This window comes from Trichomonas vaginalis, chromosome II (genome assembly GCF_026262505.1).
Source record: "Trichomonas vaginalis G3 chromosome II, whole genome shotgun sequence".
NCBI lineage: Eukaryota > Parabasalia > Trichomonadida > Trichomonadidae > Trichomonas > Trichomonas vaginalis.
This window is the reverse complement of record NC_067204.1, coordinates 24,236,835-24,255,117: the sequence shown is the minus strand read 5'-3', so window position 1 is coordinate 24,255,117 and position 18,283 is coordinate 24,236,835. Positions and strand designations below refer to the sequence as shown.

The following is an 18,283-nucleotide window of genomic DNA, read 5'->3' as shown; positions in this document are numbered from 1 at the left end:
AAACAGAAACTTAACATCCTTAGGTCAATGGATTTTGATGTGAGATACATTTAATCTGTTTTTCTTTTTTTATTTTAAATAATTGAATATTTATAGTTGTTATGGGTCTTACATCATGTAAAACGAATTTTCTTAAAGTAAATTTACTTTTTCTTCAATCTTTCTTACATATTTATTAAAAAAAAATTATCCAAAAAAAGATGTTTTAGAATGAAAAAAATAGAAAAATCTTCATTTATAGTCTTTCTTGAATGTATACGTTTTGATTTTTTTCTTTTTTAAAAAATTCAATTTCTAGAAAAATCGAGAAAAATGTTATAGACCGAAAATAGATTTTTTCGGTTTTCTCTTCAAATAATTGAAAGAATGATACTATTATAGGTTTATTATATTATATAGCATATAATCATGCTATAGCCGAAAATTATAAGTTTTGAGAAGATTGAATATAACACAAATAAATTTGAATGTAAGTTAAATTGCTTGTTGTTTTTAATAGCTATTTAATGAGAAATCCAATATTGCAAAATTCAAATTGAATGATTGAAAGAACAGAAAAAGTCATTCTTTTCAATTTCGAATATGTTTCATTGTATTTATAATTATATGGCAAATAAGATATTTAAACTTGATTTTTGAAGGAAAATTCACAAAATTGAATAAATTCAAATAATTTTATTCAAAAATAAACTGGTTATTTGAGTTTAATACTAATTATCTATTCAAACTACAAAGTTTGTAATTTAAAATATTTTGTGAGATCAGATTGAATTAATTCAAGGTTCTTTTCAATTAATATTAATGACCATATTACGTATTTTCGAACATTCTAAACCAAATATATAAAAATGGGAGACGAATGCTAAATTTGCTAGACATGGGGGAGTTGTCTGCAAAGTTTTAGCTCTTATCTCTAACAAAAAATTAATTTTTAAAAAAATGACCGAATACGTTTCACAGCGAGAAGTAACAAATTAAACTCAATTTTCATATGAAAACACATCGTCAAATGTTATGAATATAAATCTAACGATGACATCATCTAAAAAAATTTTTTATTTTGAATACTCTCATGACCACATAACTCGATCTTCTCTGATTAATTTTACTGAATACAAATAGCTTACTAAAAACGGACGGAGAAATAATAAAAAGTGAGATGCACATTTGAGAACTTTACACAATAGCTATCGGGCTTCTATCTATTATCTCATTCAATTTTTTTTTATTTTATTTTTTTTCATTAGATCTTCGAATGGAGCTTGATACAGCCGATATCATCAAGATGTTCGAAAGATCGGACGTCGAAATCCTTAACAGGGCCGGAGGTATAGAAGGCCTTGCTGAAATGTTCAAGACAAATCTTGTCGATGGTATTTCCAAAGGTGAAGCCGAAAGCCACTACCATGATAGAATTGAGCTTTACGGTATCAACAAGTTACCAGATCCACCACAGAAAACATGGTGCCGCTTTTACATTGAAACCTTCAAAGATATTACATTGAAGATTCTTTTCGTTGCTATTTTTATTTCTTTTGTATTCGTTTTCGTTGTTCACTACAAACACCTTGAATTCACAGAGTTTATTGATACCATTTCTATTGTTTTCGCCCTTATGCTCGTTTCATGCGTCACGGCGCAGACGAACTACCAGCAGCAGCAGGCATATCTCGAAATCAACAATGTCAAGAATACTTTCCCCGTCACGGTTATCCGTGCAGGCGAAAGACAACAAATCTTGTCAACACAAGTCATGGTCGGTGATATTCTTGAGCTCAAGGCTGGTGACGCTGTTGCCGCAGACTGTGTCTTCATCAACGGCACTAACCTCACAATCAACAACTCAGCCATGACCGGTGAACCGATTGGTGTCAAGGTCACACACAAGGATCCATTCCTCCGTGGTGGTGGTGCTATTGAGAACGGTATCGGTACAGCTCTTGTCGCCGCTGTTGGTCCAAACTCTCAGTACGGTGTTACAATGACCACAATCACAAACCTTGGTGCAACAGAGACAGAAACCCCACTTCAGAAGAAGCTCAACAAACTCGCTGTCCAACTTCTTTATGTCGCTGTTGTTTGCGCTTCTGTTACATTTGTTGTTGTTATTGGTGAATGGGTTGCTCATCTCGTTAAGGCACTCAAGAGCAAGACATTCAACAAGACAATCATCCAGGATCTCCTTAACAGAATCATGACCGTCATCACAATCTTCCTTTGCTGCGTTCCAGAAGGTCTTCCACTCGCTGTCACACTTTGCCTTTCATTCTCAATGAAGAAGATGATGAAGGACCAGAACTTCGTCCGCCACCTTTCTGCTTGCGAAACAATGGGTGGTGCTACAACAATTTGCTCAGATAAGACAGGTACCCTCACACAGAACAGAATGACAGTCGTCAAGTTCTGGATGGACGGTGTCGAACAAGATGGTCATCCAGATCTTATCGAAGAAGTCAAGGAGAGATTAGCCGAATCAATCGCTATTAACTCTACAGCTTCCCACACACTCAAGGAAGGCACAGACGAGGTCGTCTTTGTCGGCTCATCCTCTGAATGCGCTCTTCTCAAGATGATCTCAGATCTTGGTAAGGATTACATGGAAATCCGTGAACTCAACCCAATTCTCTACCTCAACGAATTCAACTCCGCCAGGAAGAGAATGTCTACAGTCGTATCATCTGAAAACGGATGCCACGTCTACTTCAAGGGTGCTCCAGATTTCTCACTTCCACTCATTTCTCACTACCTCGCTAACGATGGCTCTGTCAAGGAGGCCAACCAAGCCTTCAAGGCATCCGTCCTCGCCAAAGTCAACGACTTCGCTTCTCAGGCTTACAGAACAATGCTTATTGCATACCGTGAAATCGTTGGTGAAGAATCCCAGCAGTGGTCCGATCCAAACTTCGTCGAATCAAATCTTACAATGATTGCCTTAGTTGGTATTCAGGATCCACTTCGTCCAGAAGTTCCATTGGCCATCCAGCGCTGCAAAGAAGCTGGTGTCGTTGTTCGTATGGTTACAGGTGACTTCATTGCTACAGCTCGTGCCATTTCCAAGCAATGCGGTATCATTTCCAGCGAAACAGATATCGTCATGGAAGGTGCAGAATTCGCTTCCCTCTCCAAGACACAGCTCATCGACAAGATCGACAACCTCAGAGTTCTCGCTCGTTCCTCTCCAACAGATAAGTACCGCCTTGTTTCTCTTCTCATGGAATGCGGTGAAGTCGTCGCTGTTACAGGTGATGGTTCCAACGACTCTGCTGCTCTTAAGAAGGCTAACGTTGGTTTCGCTATGGGTATGTGCGGTACAGAACTCGCTAAGGTCGCTTCAGATATTGTCATTCTCGATGATAACTTCTCATCCATTGTTTCCGCTCTCAAGTGGGGCCGTGGTATTTACGATAACCTCCGTTGCTTCCTTACATTCCAGATTCCAGTTAACTTCGTCGCTGTCGCCTGCGCCATTGTCGGTTCCATCGCTATTGGTGACTCTCCACTCAAGCCAATCCAAGTTCTCTGGATGAACCTTATCGATGACTCTCTTGGTGCTCTCGCTCTCGCTACACGTCCACCAGCTGACTTCCTTCTCAAGCGTGCTCCATATGGTTCCAACGATTCAATTGTTTCCAACATCGTCTTCCGTAACATCGCTTTCCAGACATGCTACCAGATCCTTTGCTTGTTCCTCATCCTCTTTGGCCACGAAAAGATCTTTGGTGTTGTAGATCCAACAGAAAACAAATACAACACAAGCTCATGGATTTTCAACACATTCGTTTACATGAACGTTTTCTACCTCGTTCCTGCTCGTCGTGCTTCTAACGATGGCTCTGTTTGGCAAGGATTCTTCCAGAACTACTACTTCCATGCCATTCTCATCTCTCTTGCTGTTGTTCAGATTCCAATCGTTTGCTGGTTCGGCCGTGCTTTCTACACAGTCAAGCCAACAACAAAGGAATGGCTCATCACAATGGCTATGTCAGTCGGAGCTTTCGTCTGGGCATTCATCACAAACGCTTGGCACCTTCCAGATCACACATTGGAGAACCTCAACGCTTACAGAAGAATGCGTAAGGAGCAGGTTCGCGCTTACTACTCTGGCATGACACACGAACAACAGTGGGATGACAAGAACGCTATGAAGGAAATCGATGTCGATGCTAAGCCAGCCAAGGCAGCTAAGCCACAAATCGAAGAAGACCTCATCCCGTAAAGCGACAAAAAATTTATATCTTTTTGCGTCGCTTTTGTCAATTTTTAAATATCTTTTCTTTTATTTATTTACTTATTCTTTTTTTGTTTTTGGTATTTTTATCAATATAAGAATCTTTTAAATTTTTTCCCTCAGATTTATCATGTATACGCTGGTATTTATACTTTAATCGGTGGCTACTGAGGGTTAAGAGCAAAATAACAGTTTAAATAGTAGATATTTCAAAAATAATATTTTTATACAAACAAACAAAAGGTATAGTATTAAAATAAGTATAACCCATCATACAATTATACTTAAAAGTATTCTATCAAGCCATTCTGGGGCTTGGAAGAAGCTACGATGAGTAATTGTATTCGCCATGAAGTGAAGGAAGAAGTAACCATGAGACCAGAACAAAAGAAATAGTTTTGCAACGTTTCTGTCTTCCGATACAAACAAAAATTGTAAGATGATGTAAATAAAAGGATAAACTGTGAGTGGTATGAAATGATTCGCAATTCTGTTGATTTCTATTGATAAATTTGAGAATAGTTTGCAGAATAAGAACACAAAAAACAAAAAAGTACGTGATGAAAGTCCTGGTTCAGGTTCTATAAACCCAGATATAATAACACCAATATGAGCATATAAAAGTAAATATAAAAATGACCCTGGTGAACTATAAAAATGTGTATCTTCGATTTTTGATAGAATCTTATATAAAAGAAATAGTGAAATCGCGGTGATTAGAATTGGCGAGTCTGAGTAAAATGGGGAAAACATAATTCTTTGAATTTCATAATTTTTTAGAATAAAATGAGGGCTAAAGTATATTGTAAATGGATCTATAAACTCCAGACGCATTGAGATCATAAATAATATAGTAAATATTATGTAAAAAAGCGTCATATCATTAACAACTGTTACATTCATAATTTCATGTCACTTTTTATAGAAATCCCATACACACTTCAAACAAGGGAGTTTTATGGGACTCATTATTCTTAGTGAAATAAAGATCCCAATTCTAGATATTTTGGCCGCACCACACATTTTTTAATCATTTGGAGATCAAAGAGTTCATTCCTAACAATTGCTTAGGAATAAGATGATTCAGAGGTCTCAGTGTAGCACTCGTCAGTGGTAATCTTTTGTGATAAGTACTTTGGTAAATAATTTATGAGGTTGACTTTGGAAAATCACTCTAAATTAGTTGATTCTTTGAATTTATCTCAAAGACCATATTTAACTAATAGAAGGTTATATTGACATATCAAATATTGCAAAAATTTAATTAATTCCTCTGGTTTAGAGCCTAAATTGATATATTTATCAAAGTTCCATACTTGAGGTATAGTATATAGTTATCTATATATTTTTATAACATTCGAACAAACTATTTCAAATGCATTCCGAAAAAAAATGATGCAGTATCCCAATGCACAAGATTCAGCCGACATTGAAAATTTCATGATAAAACTTCAAGATTATCCATCTCCAATTCCGGACAGTGTTATTAAACATATTTGTGCGGAATCAGGCCTTAATACAACTGATGCTCGTGTCACAAGCGCAATTAGCGTAGTTACACAAAAATTTATTAGCGAGGTATTACGTAACTGCTCAGATTTTGCTAAAGCTAGAGCTGCCCAAGAAAATCCGGGAAAGATCAGGAAATTGGACTTACAATTTTCTGATTTGAAGCAAGCACTTGCAAAAAGAGGAATACATGTAAACCGTCCAGAGTTTATTGTTTCTCTTCCTCAGAAAACAGATAATAATAACAAAATGTAATTTACTTGTTCTTTAATTGATATAAAATTCATAATGTTTTATACTAAATATTAGATATGTGAATTTATTTAACTACTTAGATTTAATGTAGTTCCCTTCTTTTTAAGTTGAATGGAATCATTTTTTGTACTTTTCTTAAGTATATCATTGATATTATTGTAGTTATTGATAAGAAAACACCAGGTATGTCTATTTATTTAACAGATCTTAATATTTTCTCTCCATAATCAATAATTTATTTCACCAGTATTCCGAAAACGTTGCTCATGTAAGCACTTGTTGTTATGATTGATATTACTTACATTTGTTAATTAAAATATAGAATGTTTAGAAACATAATATTATAATAGCATATCGGCGTGCAGCACCGATATTATAATAGAAAATACCATTTGATGGATTGGAGTTCTACTTCAACCTGGGATATGCAACCACCAGAGAACCTCGACAAAACAGAAATATTTTCCAGTCATAACGATGAAATAAAGAATAAACTTGATACAATTAGAATGCTTCATCAAGCACCAGAGCCACCTCCACAATTACCACTTCCATTCAATGTATTTCAGTCCAGAAAAGAATATATTTCTTCAAATGATCGCATTACTATCATTAATTCCAAATGATTTTACCTTCCATCATATATTAGTATAATTGTTGTTTGAATTCACTACGTAACAGCCTTTCAATAGCATACCTACCATATCAGATCATTAACAATCGGCTTTATCATTTCAAATATTTATTGCTACTTTTAGCAATTTTTCTTACAACGATGCATGTAAAGCAGCATTTATTATTTATTTGTCTTATTTATTTTTTAAATTTTCATTAATTTTATTAAATTTATTTTTAATTTGGTATTCTCAACAATCAAATAACATAATCATGTTTTCTACATTTGAAGTAGATTATATTGGTTTGATCTAAATCCACATTAATGTTTTAATTTCGTTATTTAGATCAAAAATGATTCCGAATTTTATTGAAAAATTGAATTCAACGAATAGTTTACACGGTAATAATTTTGTACATTATTTATATTGATGACAACACCAGCTCCTCCTCCAGCCACTCCTCCTCAAGCACCTAATCTTAAAGGAAGTAGAACAGAAAAAAACCTTGCAGCTGCATTCACAGGCGAATGCATGGCAAGAAATAGGTATTATTTTTATGCAAGCAAAGCTAAAAAGCAAGGATACGAACAGATTTCAGAAATTTTCTTAGAAACAGCTGAAAATGAGCGTGAACATGCTAAAAAATTCCTCAAGCTGATGGGAACTGGCGAAGCAACACCAGTAACGTTTCAGATGGTTATCCCTAATACTCAAATAAATACAACTCTTGAAAACTTACGTACAGCAGAACGTGGTGAAGCTGAAGAAAACAATATCGCTTACCCACACATGGCTGCTATTGCTGAACAAGAAGGTTTCGAAGAAATTGCCAAATATTTCCGCAAAGTCGCTGAAGTTGAACGTGAACATAGAATTAGATTTGGCCTCCTCGCTGATCAGCTCGAATCAGATACATTATTCAAGAAATCCAAGGATTACAAATGGAAATGCAGAAACTGCGGTAACATTTTTGAAGGTCCAGAACCTCCAGAGAAATGTCCGGTTTGTGGCCACGCTCAAAGCTTTTATCAAATCAAGGAAATATTCGAATAAAATTTATGTTATTAAATCTAAACTGAACCATTACTTAGTTACTAGTTTTGCTATATCTCAATGCAAAACTCCAGTATTCTTAGAAATCAAAATTATTTTTCATTAATATTGATTTTAAATGGTTACTTTTCGTACTAAATTCATTAATATATTATCTCTAGGATGATCAGTGGCAATAAATAAGAAATAAAAGCTATTTTGAAATAAAAAACAAAAATTTAGTTGTACAAACATTAGTATATTGAAGTTATAAATAAGTTTCATTAAAAGAATTGTTTGAAATTACTTAGTTAATTATTTGGCGTAGTTATCTGTTGATTTTTCAGATTTTCTAAATCTTCTTCCATTTTTCTGATAGAATGCATTAAATTAAGTGATTTGTCTTGTAAATTTTGAAGTATTGGAAGCGCTTTCGTTTGATTTTCATATCTTCTTTTATTTATTTGTAATATATCATTTTCTAGTTGCTTTTCTTGTATTTTTAGCCTGTTTATATATTGTTCTTGAGTTGTTAGTTCTGATTCAAAGAATTCTTTTTGCCTTTTTGATAATACTGTACATAAAGCTTCTTGATGATATAGGTCTTGCAGTTTGGCTTTATTGCAAGCATTATTTTCAATAACAGATATATATTCTGGCTTAGGAATCTTTTTTTTATTATAAGGAGGCATTGGATTACGTTCCAATTCTTCTGAGATCAATTTATTTACAGCCTCTGCAACTTCGGGTATTTCTATTTGTCTATCAATATACGGATGACAAAATTCACCTTCAAAACTCATTTTAAAAAGGTGACAATGAAATCATAGATAATCATATCAATATATCACAGCTATTGTTCATAGCAAAAATCTCTTCTGACATTCAAATATCACATAGAAAGAGTACTTATATTTGTAAAATATAAAATATCAAATCAAGGAAGATTTAGTTTGTAAAACAAATTCATGATTTATTTAATAGATTCTAAGACTTGCTTTGCTTCGATGACATTTGGATCATCTGGGAAGCCATTAGCTTCATTTAATGAAGCTTGGAGCTTACCAACAAAGTCCTTAAGTCTACGCTCGCAATCTTTGATCATTGCTTCAGCTTCTTCACGAAGTTCAACAAGTTTCTTGTATTCGTATGTGCCTGGTTCTTGTGTTGTATTCTGGACATTATCAGCTGCTTCCTTGGCCTCTTGCTCATAACTGGCCTTCTCCTTGATGAGTCTCTTGACGGCACCAAGATTAATTTTAAGCTGACGGGCAACTTTTGCGTCCATGCAAAAAAATGATGCACGTTTATAATATTCAAAATCGTCACTTTTTATATCAACTATATTTTATATTTAGCCCCGACAAATTATCTCGCAGAAATTCTTCTAGGTAATTTATATCTATATTATTTAACCATATATAATAATTTAGGAGCATGATGCACAGAAATAATTTTAAAATCTCAATAGATGATGTTTCAATTAATATTTGGTCAGGATATGAATGTATTCATGATAGAATAGTTGCTCAGTCACAAACATGGATTCGGCATTTTCCAGATGTTAACATTTTTACTGACTATTTTCCAAGAAAATATTATTCGAAGATTGTAGACATTGCCAAGCCTTCTAAAATACACATTCATGAGCTTGGTAACTGTGCAAGACACCTTTGGAGACCAAATGGATGGGAAAGAGCTCAACCTCGTTTTGTTAAATCCATGGATGAATCTTTTAATCAAAACAGTTCTAAAAAATGGTATGCTTTTCTTGATGATGATTCATATATTTCACGTGATACACTTATTGATATTGTTTCACGCTTTAATGAGTCTGAACCTATTGTAATTGGGAAATTTTATTGTGCTTGGCCAGATGTTGTCTTCGGAAAGGATCATTCGCAAGACTGCCTTAGTTTTCCACAAGGAGGCGCTGGCGTTGTTATTAGTAATTCGATGATGAAATTATTGAAACCACATTTCCTTGAATGCAATAAAAAGTATAACGATAGACATTACGCTGGCTCAATGCGTTTCGCAAAATGCATATCAGATTATATAGATCCAGAAACTTGGAAATTTGGAAAAGGAATACAAAACTTTAAATCACAATTTTTCTCAAGACCACCATTAATGGAGATAGAAGATGGCCTATGCAATCGCCCACCTGCAACATTTCATAAACTTTTACCTAAAGAAATCCTTTTTGCTCATAACGGAATGTACTCACAATGGACAAACTCACGAAATGAAGAAAATTATGTCTCATGGAGTCGATATGCATGCAGAAAAATTAAAATTCCATATGAAAACAATTTTGATGAAATTTTCCTTAGATTTGGTTATGCGTTAACCGAAGACTCCAAAAATTCCATCCTATCTAAGGCTGTTTCTCCAATTTATCCAACATTCGAAGTTGATTCCATTTTTAATGAAACTCAGGTTCCTAAAGTATACCAACAAGAGTTTTCTGGTAGTGTTCATGCAACATTCCACTGCTGCGACGAATGCGATAATGTTACTTTTTATAAAAAGGATGAAGGAGAAATCATCAATTTTCATTTCAGAATTAAATGCCCAGAAGTAAAAGTGTTATAAGCATATATACATTATTTTTATTTTAATTGCTTTTAGTTTATTTTAATAATGTACAAAAATATATTTATTAATTTATTTAAACTCTCCCAAACAAATTTCTTATAATGTATCCAAAAAAACTTTTTTAACGTTTGCAATTATCGCATTCTTCTATTATATTTGAATCAAGTTCTCAATACAAAGTATTTTATAATATCTCGTTCTAAGAAGGAAATTATAAGAGATCATATGTATTTTAGGTGATGTAACAATTAAAATATTTTGAAAAGTTGATGAATTAAATTTTTTAATAAGTATATGATTGTTAATTGACACAAATAGTTGTTAAGTAATCTCTTACTTTATCTCTTGCAACCATCAGTGCAGTTTTTCCATAATTATCCTTTGCTTCTTTATTAGCTCCAACTGAGATAAGATATTGAACAACATCAAGTTTATCATAAGATGATGCCAAAATGAGTGGAGTAAATCCATCATTAGTCTTTGCTTCTTTATTAGCTCCAACTGAGATAAGATATTGAACAACATCAAGTTTATCATAAGATGATGCCCAAATGAGTGGAGTATATCCATCATTATCCTTTGCTTCTTTATTAGCTCCAACTGAGATAAGATATTGAACAACATCAAGTTTATCATAAGATGATGCCAAAATGAGTGGAGTATATCCATCATTAGTCTTTGCTTCTTTATTAGCTCCAACTGAGATAAGATATTGAACAACATTAAGTTTATCATAAGATGATGCCCAAATGAGTGGAGTCCATCCATCATTATTCTTTGCTTCTTTGTCACAGCCACATTCGATGAGTGATCGAACAAGTCTGAGATTTCCGTTTTCACTTGCAATATGAAGAACATTTTTCTCATGCTCAAGTCTAGATTTTTTTAGGAGCAATCTTTTGCCAAAGTCCTGCTTCGATTGATTTTGAAATCATTTCATGGTTTCCATTCGAAGAAAGTTCATCAAGGAATTTGTAAACGGTTTCAAAATCATTAGATTCCTTTAGTTCTGTGATTTTAGTTAAAATATCTTGTGAATGATTGCAATTTTCATTAGTTACTACGGTAGTCGTATCTTTGGTCGCATTTTGACTTTCATGTTGAAATGCTTTGCATTTATCTTGAAATATTTATGTTTTGTTAGTAGAACCGTTTATTACTTCCTCATTCTGTTTTAAAAAATCAATAATACCATCAAATATATTGAATTTCATGTATTTCTTGACAGATTTAAGAATTGAAATGGCTTCTTCGAAGTTTTTGATAGTAACATTTGCTTTTCGTGTACACGTATATAATTCTTTGCCATTGATAGTTGATGAAAATTGTTTCAGAAGAGTAACGTATTGATCTGCTGTCAATCGTGAGTATTTCATGATTGTTTTGATATCTCGCATATCAAATATATCGAAAAAGTTTTCGTTATTAATATAATCGCTGATATGATCAGCAATATATTGGAAATTCAGATCCATGACCTGTTTCGCTTTTTTAGAAAAACCGCAACTTTACAAAATGTCTGAACAAAAATAAAAAATCAAAATTTTGTTCAAAATTAATACTTTATTTATATAGGCTACCAAAACAGGACATGGATCTGAATTTCGAATACATTAACACCATTCTAATCTATTTTTTTCTTAGATTAATGAAACGATTTAACCAATATAGACTAATCATGTTTCTTCTAGTTGAAAAAAATTAAAAAATATTTATATAAAAGTAGTATTTAGACACAAATAACAAATATATGAGCTCTATAGTTTCATCGCGATATTTTGCCATAGTCTGATGGCTCAATAAAGGACCATGTATTATATTCGAAAATTTGACCGGCAGGGTTATACCAAATTTTATTTTCTTTATCATAAACATATTTTCTATTAGTTAGTTCTTGGGCTGCCTCAAATTGTATTTTTTCTCTAGCATGGACATAGAAAATGAAAAGCAAGCTAAAATCGTTGAATGATTTAATTCTATTAATTGCATTTGTTGAATCAGGCTCATGAGGATAGTATATTGATGCCGGGTATTGACCTTGAGCTGCCATTGGAGAATCAGAACCTATATAATAAACATATGGAAGTAATGGTGTTGTTGCTTGAAAATCTATACCAAGATTTGGAAGTTCAAATTCAGGATCTGCTTCCATGTTTTGTGACTGAATGAAATTTGACTCGAAATCATAAGGCTTTGAAATTTCAATCGAAGGAAATTTTGGTTCTTGAACTTTTTGCATTACAACACATGGGATAGCCGAATTGTTGTTTTTAGGAGAATTTCTTTCAATCTGGTTATGGCTGATAGGGGCGCTCTTCGACATATAAAAAGTGACAAAATTAATGAAGTATAATTTTTTGTTTGTAAGTTCAAAATATAATAAGAAAAGGCATTTAAATCACAAATTTTATCAAAATTCTTAGCCATGTCAAAATTGCATATTTGATAGTGCATTCTCCTAAAAATTAAGGGTGAATGGCTACTAATTTAAATTTTAAGGATATTTTCTAGTAAATTCTATTTCATTTTGGTTCAAATGCAATATTTCTGAATCTTTTGAGCTTGTTGTTTCTTTTGACTTAGAGTCTATTGTGGAATGATGCTATATGAACCAAATCGATTTTGAAACATAAGAGATTTTGTCCAAAGAGTACCTTTGAATAATAAAATAGATTTCAAGGATTCTTTTAGGAAGGAGAAAGAGAATTTCTGCAATTTTCCATGATATAATCCATATATTTTTGTTTTTATTCTTTATATTCTATATGATATTTGAAGACAAAAACATTTTTAGTTTATAAAGCATTGTCAAACATATTCTATTAGCTGAGGATATGGCCTAGTTGCTATGTTCTGGCTACTTTCATTTCAACGATACAGAGAAATTTAGCATGGTCCTTGGACAAAGATGACCCTAATATCACCTTTGAGTGCACAAAATGTTTTTTGACGTTCATTTCTGGATAGGTCCCATTTTTTTCTTTTTTGATGTACGTTATTTCAATCCTTTATATATTATTTGATATTTAATAACAACGTCCTAATAGCAGAAAATTTTTATATAAATCATTACCAAACTCATAAATTCTTATAAATCAAAAATTTATTGAAAAGAAAACTCTAGTATTTTATTTAAGCAGGAGTAATTCCGAGCTGATAGGTCAAAACATTCAATTTGGCTCCAGATTGGAAGATTGGCTTCTGGAGATTTGCTTCAACCTTGACTTGGCCTTGAATAAAGGTAAGACCAACACCAGCAACAGCCAGCGATGTCCAAGAAGGATCGCACGACTGTGGGAAGTAAGAAGAGAAGTTTTTAGCGATGGATCCGCTCAAAAAGATGTGTCCGTTCAAACTTTGCTCTGGGAAGATCAAAACGCTTTCATCTAATGTTAAAGAGGCATAAACGTTGCTTCCAATTGGGAATCCTCCATATTTATAGCCGAATTTGGCCGCATCAACGCCATAAATTGTTGGTAAGCCTCCAAGGAGGAATTTCTCTGGATATGGAACAGGAGTCATGTTTTCTAGTGATAATTTAGCTCCAGGACGCTTTCTTAATGAAGAAATAAGTCCCATATTCGCTGTAATTGAAATTCCAAATGGTAAATTGATTTTATTGAATCCTGTAGCTTTAACAAATGGTGTAACTGCCAATTTCGTGTCACAAATAAGGCCTGCATGGATCTGATTACGTTGCATAGGGAGAAATGAAGGCATTCCAGCTCCAATTTGGAATTTGAAGTAAGGATTTGGTTCGTATTTAAGTGGGAATGGAACATCGGAATCTATTGCTTGGCGAATGGCAGATAATGAAATGGATTTTGAAAAAACGTCTTTACCACCACCAAGATTAAATTCAAATCCGGCAGATTGTATAGATTTATATCCATCATCATTCTTTTCTATATTAAATGCGTAAGAATAAGTTCTGAAAGGAGTATTTTTGGAAAAATCAACAGATTTGAAGTCTGGTAATGTAAATGCAACATTGACTGATGGATTTCCTCCTACAGTATACTTGCCTGTAAGAGAAATAGTTTCGCCTCTCTTGAAAAAGTTTGCCCAACCTGTTGAAGCTCTAACTGCTTTCTCTGTGCCTATATCGCCTCCAACATAAGTTTTCATAAGACCATCACGCGCTACGACATTATATTCTCCAGTTTTTGCATCAATTGTCGCAGATTTGATTGAACCAAGTTGTAAAACTTTTTCAGCAATCGACTTCATTGCTGCTTCCTTGAACTCATCATCAACAGTAAGCTTTTTGACCTCATCAATGGCTTCCTGGAGAGATCCTGTTGGGAACCACTCTGGTGCAGATGACATCAAAAATTTTGTTAGTTGGTTGCATCTAGAATTAATTATATTTCAACATTAGTTATCGATATATTGGGCTTAAAATATCATTGCTCAACTTAAAGATAAAATATATTTAATTTATTATAGAATTGAGCATATTATTAAAGTTTTCTCAGTTCAATTTTTCGAAAGCAAAGTTATCATGGAAGGATTTAAGACTTAAAAAAAGAAATTTTCAATTCGAAATAATATATTTTAAACAATATGGAAAATAATAAAAAATTAAACACTCTTTCTTTGTTTCCTTTGCATCCTAGCCATATCTTGATGGAAATCATTTTCCATTTTCAAGAATAAAGATTTCCAAAAGCCAAGGAAAGAGCCACGCTTATGTTCATCATATTTAACGATTGATGAAACAATTGTAATAGGATTGAACCAAATAAAAACAACGAATGTCGTTAAAACAATTGTTGCTGGGTAAGAATTCGAGAAATAGTAAATCATCCAAATAAAATGATTAACTAGTGTAAGTACTAGGGCTAATATATAATCTCTTCTGTCAATTCTGATCTTTGGATAGCCATTAAAAATTAAATATGTCAAAAAACCAGATCCTACTGTAAGTAAAACGCAATTGAAAATTGGAAACTCATAATAGTTGACGAGTGTTAATAGTGTGATCAAAATATTGAATACTCTAACGGTATTTGTTACAATCTTTAAATGTTTCTCTGTTAAATCCGAAAACCAGTAAAAGAATCCGAAAATCATTAAGAGAAATGTTGTGAAAGTAACCATATTCTCAACAGCAATCGAAATCATACTCAGTAACATGATAAAATGTCACTTTTAGAATTTGGAATTTCATATCTTTAATATTAGCGGACAACTAATCCCATCTGAAATGGAACCGAATTTTTTCTTTTTCCTTTTGATTTGGTTTCTCATATTCTTCAAATCTTTAAAAATTTAATTACTATCGTGATAAGCATGTCAATATGCAACAATTTTCGAATTCAATTGCATATGTAAACGAATTATGCATAAATTTAATATGAATTGTTCATAATATGGTAAACATCACAGATAGTAATACATAATATGAGCATACTAACCACAATTCACAGTTTCAATGATATAGGTTGAAACACAAAAAAAGAATGAGTTAATTTCGACAAACAAAATAAAAACAAGTTTAGTTGATAGGAATAATAGTTCTAATACGATTCTTACTTCCTATTAGATATTGCAATCGCGAAGATCTGGTTCTATTTGTTGTAAATGATTTGATACTTCTTTGGCAAATTGGAATTGTATTTCCAACTTCAATAAATTTGTATTCTGCGTGCATCTTCTTCCATTGTTCCATAGGAGGAAGCATGGACATACTGTATTTACTTTTTTTTACAAGTTGTATAAAACCGCAGGAATTATTAGAGTTCATATAGTAATGGCTTGATGAGAATATTGTAAGAACGCATCCATTGAAATGCTCTTTGAGACCATCAACGCATTCATGAGCTCTAATAATATATGTTAATTTATTTGAATCTAAAAATTGCCTTGCGGCTTGGAATCCGAAAAAGAATCCTCGGCCTCTAATATTATCGGAGAACCATGCCATAGAGTCGCTAGGATCACTCCACATCAAGCCAGTGATTAAATCACCATCGTCGGCTTCATCGTGAAATGTTTTGATTGGACGTTGTATGGATTCGATTTGTGAGACTTTTTCAAGCTTCGGACAGATTCCACCATGAACAAGGAAGTATTCATCGTTTATTATTGCTGCTAACGGTAGATATGAAAAGACTTCATTAAATAAGTTGAAGATTTGCTCATCATAGTCGTTGATGCATTGATCACGAAATCCGTAGAATGAATTAACCATTTCAAATTCATGATTGCCTCTAAGTAAGTAAACGTGATGGGGATATGCAAGCTTGAAACTAAAAAGAAGAACCATAACCTCAATTGAGAAATCTCCTCTATCGACATAGTCACCAAGGAAAACATAGCCATTCTGAATCGGAGTACCGCAGTATGCAAAAACTCTTAAAAGATCGCGAAGATTTCCATGTATATCTCCAATGACATTAAACAAACCATCAAGTCGAATTAATGATGGTTCGTCTCTGAAAATTTCAATCATTTTATGTAAAAGATCAACGAGATCTGCTCGTTTGAGTTTGGGTATTTCAAAGTCTCCTTTAGTAATGTCGAAATGTTGAGAAGAATTTTGGATTAATGGAAGATAAGCATCTATTATGCTACGAGAAAGCATTTGTATGAATAAAGGTATTGAAAATTATTTTTCAATGCAACTTAATGGTTCAGTGAGAAAAGTTTATAATAGTACTGATTTAAAGCAGATTAAAAAAAGGTAGTGGGGCTTCCAGGCGCTTCGTGCCCTCTAGCACCTAAAAAAACCTAGAGGAGAACTAAAAAAATTATATAGTAAAAAATTAAAGTTTTTATTCGATAAGAACGACATCGCTATTGTTTTCTTCTTCCTCCTCCTCTTCTTCATAGTCAGTATCTGATGGCTCTTTGTCAGCCACATGACCAGCAACAAATATTGAGACAAATTGTTTCTTTGGTTTTGTTAGCAGGAACTTTTGATGGTCGTAGAACACGAATTCTACATTTTGAAAATGTTGTGCTGAGTATTCTGTGAAATGGGAAATTGGAATTGGTTCTCCCATGCCAAAACCAGCAATGGACGCGAACAAAACATCGTCTTCGACTCTTGCAGGTTTGTCAATTGCAACAGTAGTTATTATGTGAGGTTTTCCTTCACATCCTGCAAGAGATTGTACATGATAGATTGCTTTTTCTTCTCCCTCAGGAACTGAAAGTGTGAAATGGAATGAGAGTTCTCCATATTCATTTGCTTCTTCGTAATAGTTGTATGTTGTAGGATACACCAATTGAAATTTTCCTATTCTTGTTTCCCTCAGGTGTTGTCTATATTGCTTGGGAAAACATAAAATAAATTGCTCTATAGCTTATGTTGCTATTAGATTAGTTGTAACTGGTAATTTTGAGGCGAAAATGTCTACAAGAACACCGGGATTTTTTATGTCGTTTTCAATTGGTTTAAGAGATTCTATGACTTTGTTAAACATTTCACTATAATCTAAGTTGTCTTCGACCCCCAATTGTTAAGAAGTTTATACAACAATTTCAGTCTTTTCATGGCGTATTTTCTTTGAATGGATTCGGGTAGCGAGAGGTTACAGTCGTCGCTTTGTGTTTCGTTACTCGAATATTGTTCAAGAGAAATTAAATCTTGAAATTGTGCTCTTGTTAACATACTTGTAGTTTGAGAGACTATATCTTGTTCTATTGGTTGTACATCTGTTTCAGATGTTTCTGTTGTGTTTTGAGAAGAAGAAGAACTCAAATTGTTGGACAATTTGTCTTGAATTGTAAAACTATGTGAAACTTGTTCTGGTGCTGTTTGGACAACTGTTTCAGATGTTTCTGTTGTGTTTTGAGAAGAAGAAGAACTCAAATTGTTGGACAATTTGTCTTGAATTGTATGAGGAGGTTGCTTTGGTATTATAGGAGGTCGTAAGGGTTTTGAGAATGGTGAGACATAAGTTGTAGGAACTTTAACTGCAGAGGTAGTCGACGAATTGTTTGCGACACTTGTTCTTCCTTCCATTATGAAAAATGAACTGTTTTTTTCGGACCACTCATAGAAAAGTTTGAGATAAACCGTTTTCGTCAA

The 18,283-nt window shown here is 33.3% G+C and overlaps 12 protein-coding genes across 12 annotated transcripts, besides 1 other annotated feature; 5 read left to right on the top strand and 7 right to left on the bottom strand.

Annotated features, from left to right (window-relative positions):
• Positions 1 to 313: part of a mobile genetic element that runs on past the window's edge.
• Positions 314 to 1,224: 911 nt separating this feature from the next.
• TVAGG3_0601260 (calcium-transporting ATPase protein) lies at positions 1,225 to 4,230 on the top strand (the record flags this gene model as incomplete). The annotated part of the gene is made up of 1 exon (XM_001580695.1): positions 1,256 to 4,216. One exon carries the CDS (start codon positions 1,256 to 1,258, stop codon positions 4,214 to 4,216), a length of 2,961 nt encoding a protein of 986 aa, XP_001580745.1.
• Positions 4,231 to 5,258: 1,028 nt separating this feature from the next.
• Positions 5,259 to 6,223, top strand: TVAGG3_0601250 (DNA-templated transcription, initiation; the record flags this gene model as incomplete). The annotated part of the gene is made up of 1 exon (XM_001580696.1): positions 5,621 to 5,992. The coding sequence occupies one exon, from the start codon at positions 5,621 to 5,623 to the stop codon at positions 5,990 to 5,992; it is 372 nt and encodes a 123-aa protein (XP_001580746.1).
• A 164-nt stretch (positions 6,224 to 6,387) lies between these two features.
• TVAGG3_0601240 (uncharacterized protein) lies at positions 6,388 to 6,618 on the top strand (the record flags this gene model as incomplete). The annotated part of the gene is made up of 1 exon (XM_001580697.1): positions 6,388 to 6,618. One exon carries the CDS (start codon positions 6,388 to 6,390, stop codon positions 6,616 to 6,618), a length of 231 nt encoding a protein of 76 aa, XP_001580747.1.
• A 411-nt stretch (positions 6,619 to 7,029) lies between these two features.
• TVAGG3_0601230 (rubrerythrin family) lies at positions 7,030 to 7,669 on the top strand (the record flags this gene model as incomplete). The annotated part of the gene is made up of 1 exon (XM_001580698.1): positions 7,039 to 7,662. The coding sequence occupies one exon, from the start codon at positions 7,039 to 7,041 to the stop codon at positions 7,660 to 7,662; it is 624 nt and encodes a 207-aa protein (XP_001580748.1).
• A 945-nt stretch (positions 7,670 to 8,614) lies between these two features.
• On the bottom strand, positions 8,615 to 8,929 carry TVAGG3_0601220 (post-chaperonin tubulin folding pathway; the record flags this gene model as incomplete). The annotated part of the gene is made up of 1 exon (XM_001580699.1): positions 8,615 to 8,929. One exon carries the CDS (start codon positions 8,927 to 8,929, stop codon positions 8,615 to 8,617), a length of 315 nt encoding a protein of 104 aa, XP_001580749.1.
• A 152-nt stretch (positions 8,930 to 9,081) lies between these two features.
• On the top strand, positions 9,082 to 10,239 carry TVAGG3_0601210 (glycosyltransferase family 31 protein family; the record flags this gene model as incomplete). The annotated part of the gene is made up of 1 exon (XM_001580700.1): positions 9,082 to 10,239. One exon carries the CDS (start codon positions 9,082 to 9,084, stop codon positions 10,237 to 10,239), a length of 1,158 nt encoding a protein of 385 aa, XP_001580750.1.
• Positions 10,240 to 11,970: 1,731 nt separating this feature from the next.
• On the bottom strand, positions 11,971 to 12,565 carry TVAGG3_0601200 (NOT2 / NOT3 / NOT5 family; the record flags this gene model as incomplete). Its single annotated transcript, XM_001580701.1, has 1 exon — positions 12,008 to 12,565. One exon carries the CDS (start codon positions 12,563 to 12,565, stop codon positions 12,008 to 12,010), a length of 558 nt encoding a protein of 185 aa, XP_001580751.1.
• A 726-nt stretch (positions 12,566 to 13,291) lies between these two features.
• Positions 13,292 to 14,698, bottom strand: TVAGG3_0601190 (sorting and assembly machinery component 50-like protein family; the record flags this gene model as incomplete). The annotated part of the gene is made up of 1 exon (XM_001580702.1): positions 13,375 to 14,571. One exon carries the CDS (start codon positions 14,569 to 14,571, stop codon positions 13,375 to 13,377), a length of 1,197 nt encoding a protein of 398 aa, XP_001580752.1.
• Positions 14,699 to 14,783: 85 nt separating this feature from the next.
• Positions 14,784 to 15,389, bottom strand: TVAGG3_0601180 (TEX261 protein family; the record flags this gene model as incomplete). Its single annotated transcript, XM_001580703.1, has 1 exon — positions 14,827 to 15,318. The coding sequence occupies one exon, from the start codon at positions 15,316 to 15,318 to the stop codon at positions 14,827 to 14,829; it is 492 nt and encodes a 163-aa protein (XP_001580753.1).
• A 353-nt stretch (positions 15,390 to 15,742) lies between these two features.
• On the bottom strand, positions 15,743 to 16,841 carry TVAGG3_0601170 (phosphoprotein phosphatase protein; the record flags this gene model as incomplete). Its single annotated transcript, XM_001580704.2, has 1 exon — positions 15,743 to 16,831. One exon carries the CDS (start codon positions 16,829 to 16,831, stop codon positions 15,743 to 15,745), a length of 1,089 nt encoding a protein of 362 aa, XP_001580754.1.
• A 180-nt stretch (positions 16,842 to 17,021) lies between these two features.
• TVAGG3_0601160 (attachment subunit-related family) lies at positions 17,022 to 17,477 on the bottom strand (the record flags this gene model as incomplete). Its single annotated transcript, XM_051239777.1, has 1 exon — positions 17,022 to 17,477. One exon carries the CDS (start codon positions 17,475 to 17,477, stop codon positions 17,022 to 17,024), a length of 456 nt encoding a protein of 151 aa, XP_051097601.1.
• A 209-nt stretch (positions 17,478 to 17,686) lies between these two features.
• TVAGG3_0601150 (attachment subunit-related family) lies at positions 17,687 to 18,217 on the bottom strand (the record flags this gene model as incomplete). The annotated part of the gene is made up of 1 exon (XM_051239776.1): positions 17,687 to 18,217. The coding sequence occupies one exon, from the start codon at positions 18,215 to 18,217 to the stop codon at positions 17,687 to 17,689; it is 531 nt and encodes a 176-aa protein (XP_051097600.1).
• Between the last annotated feature and the right edge of the window lie 66 nt (positions 18,218 to 18,283).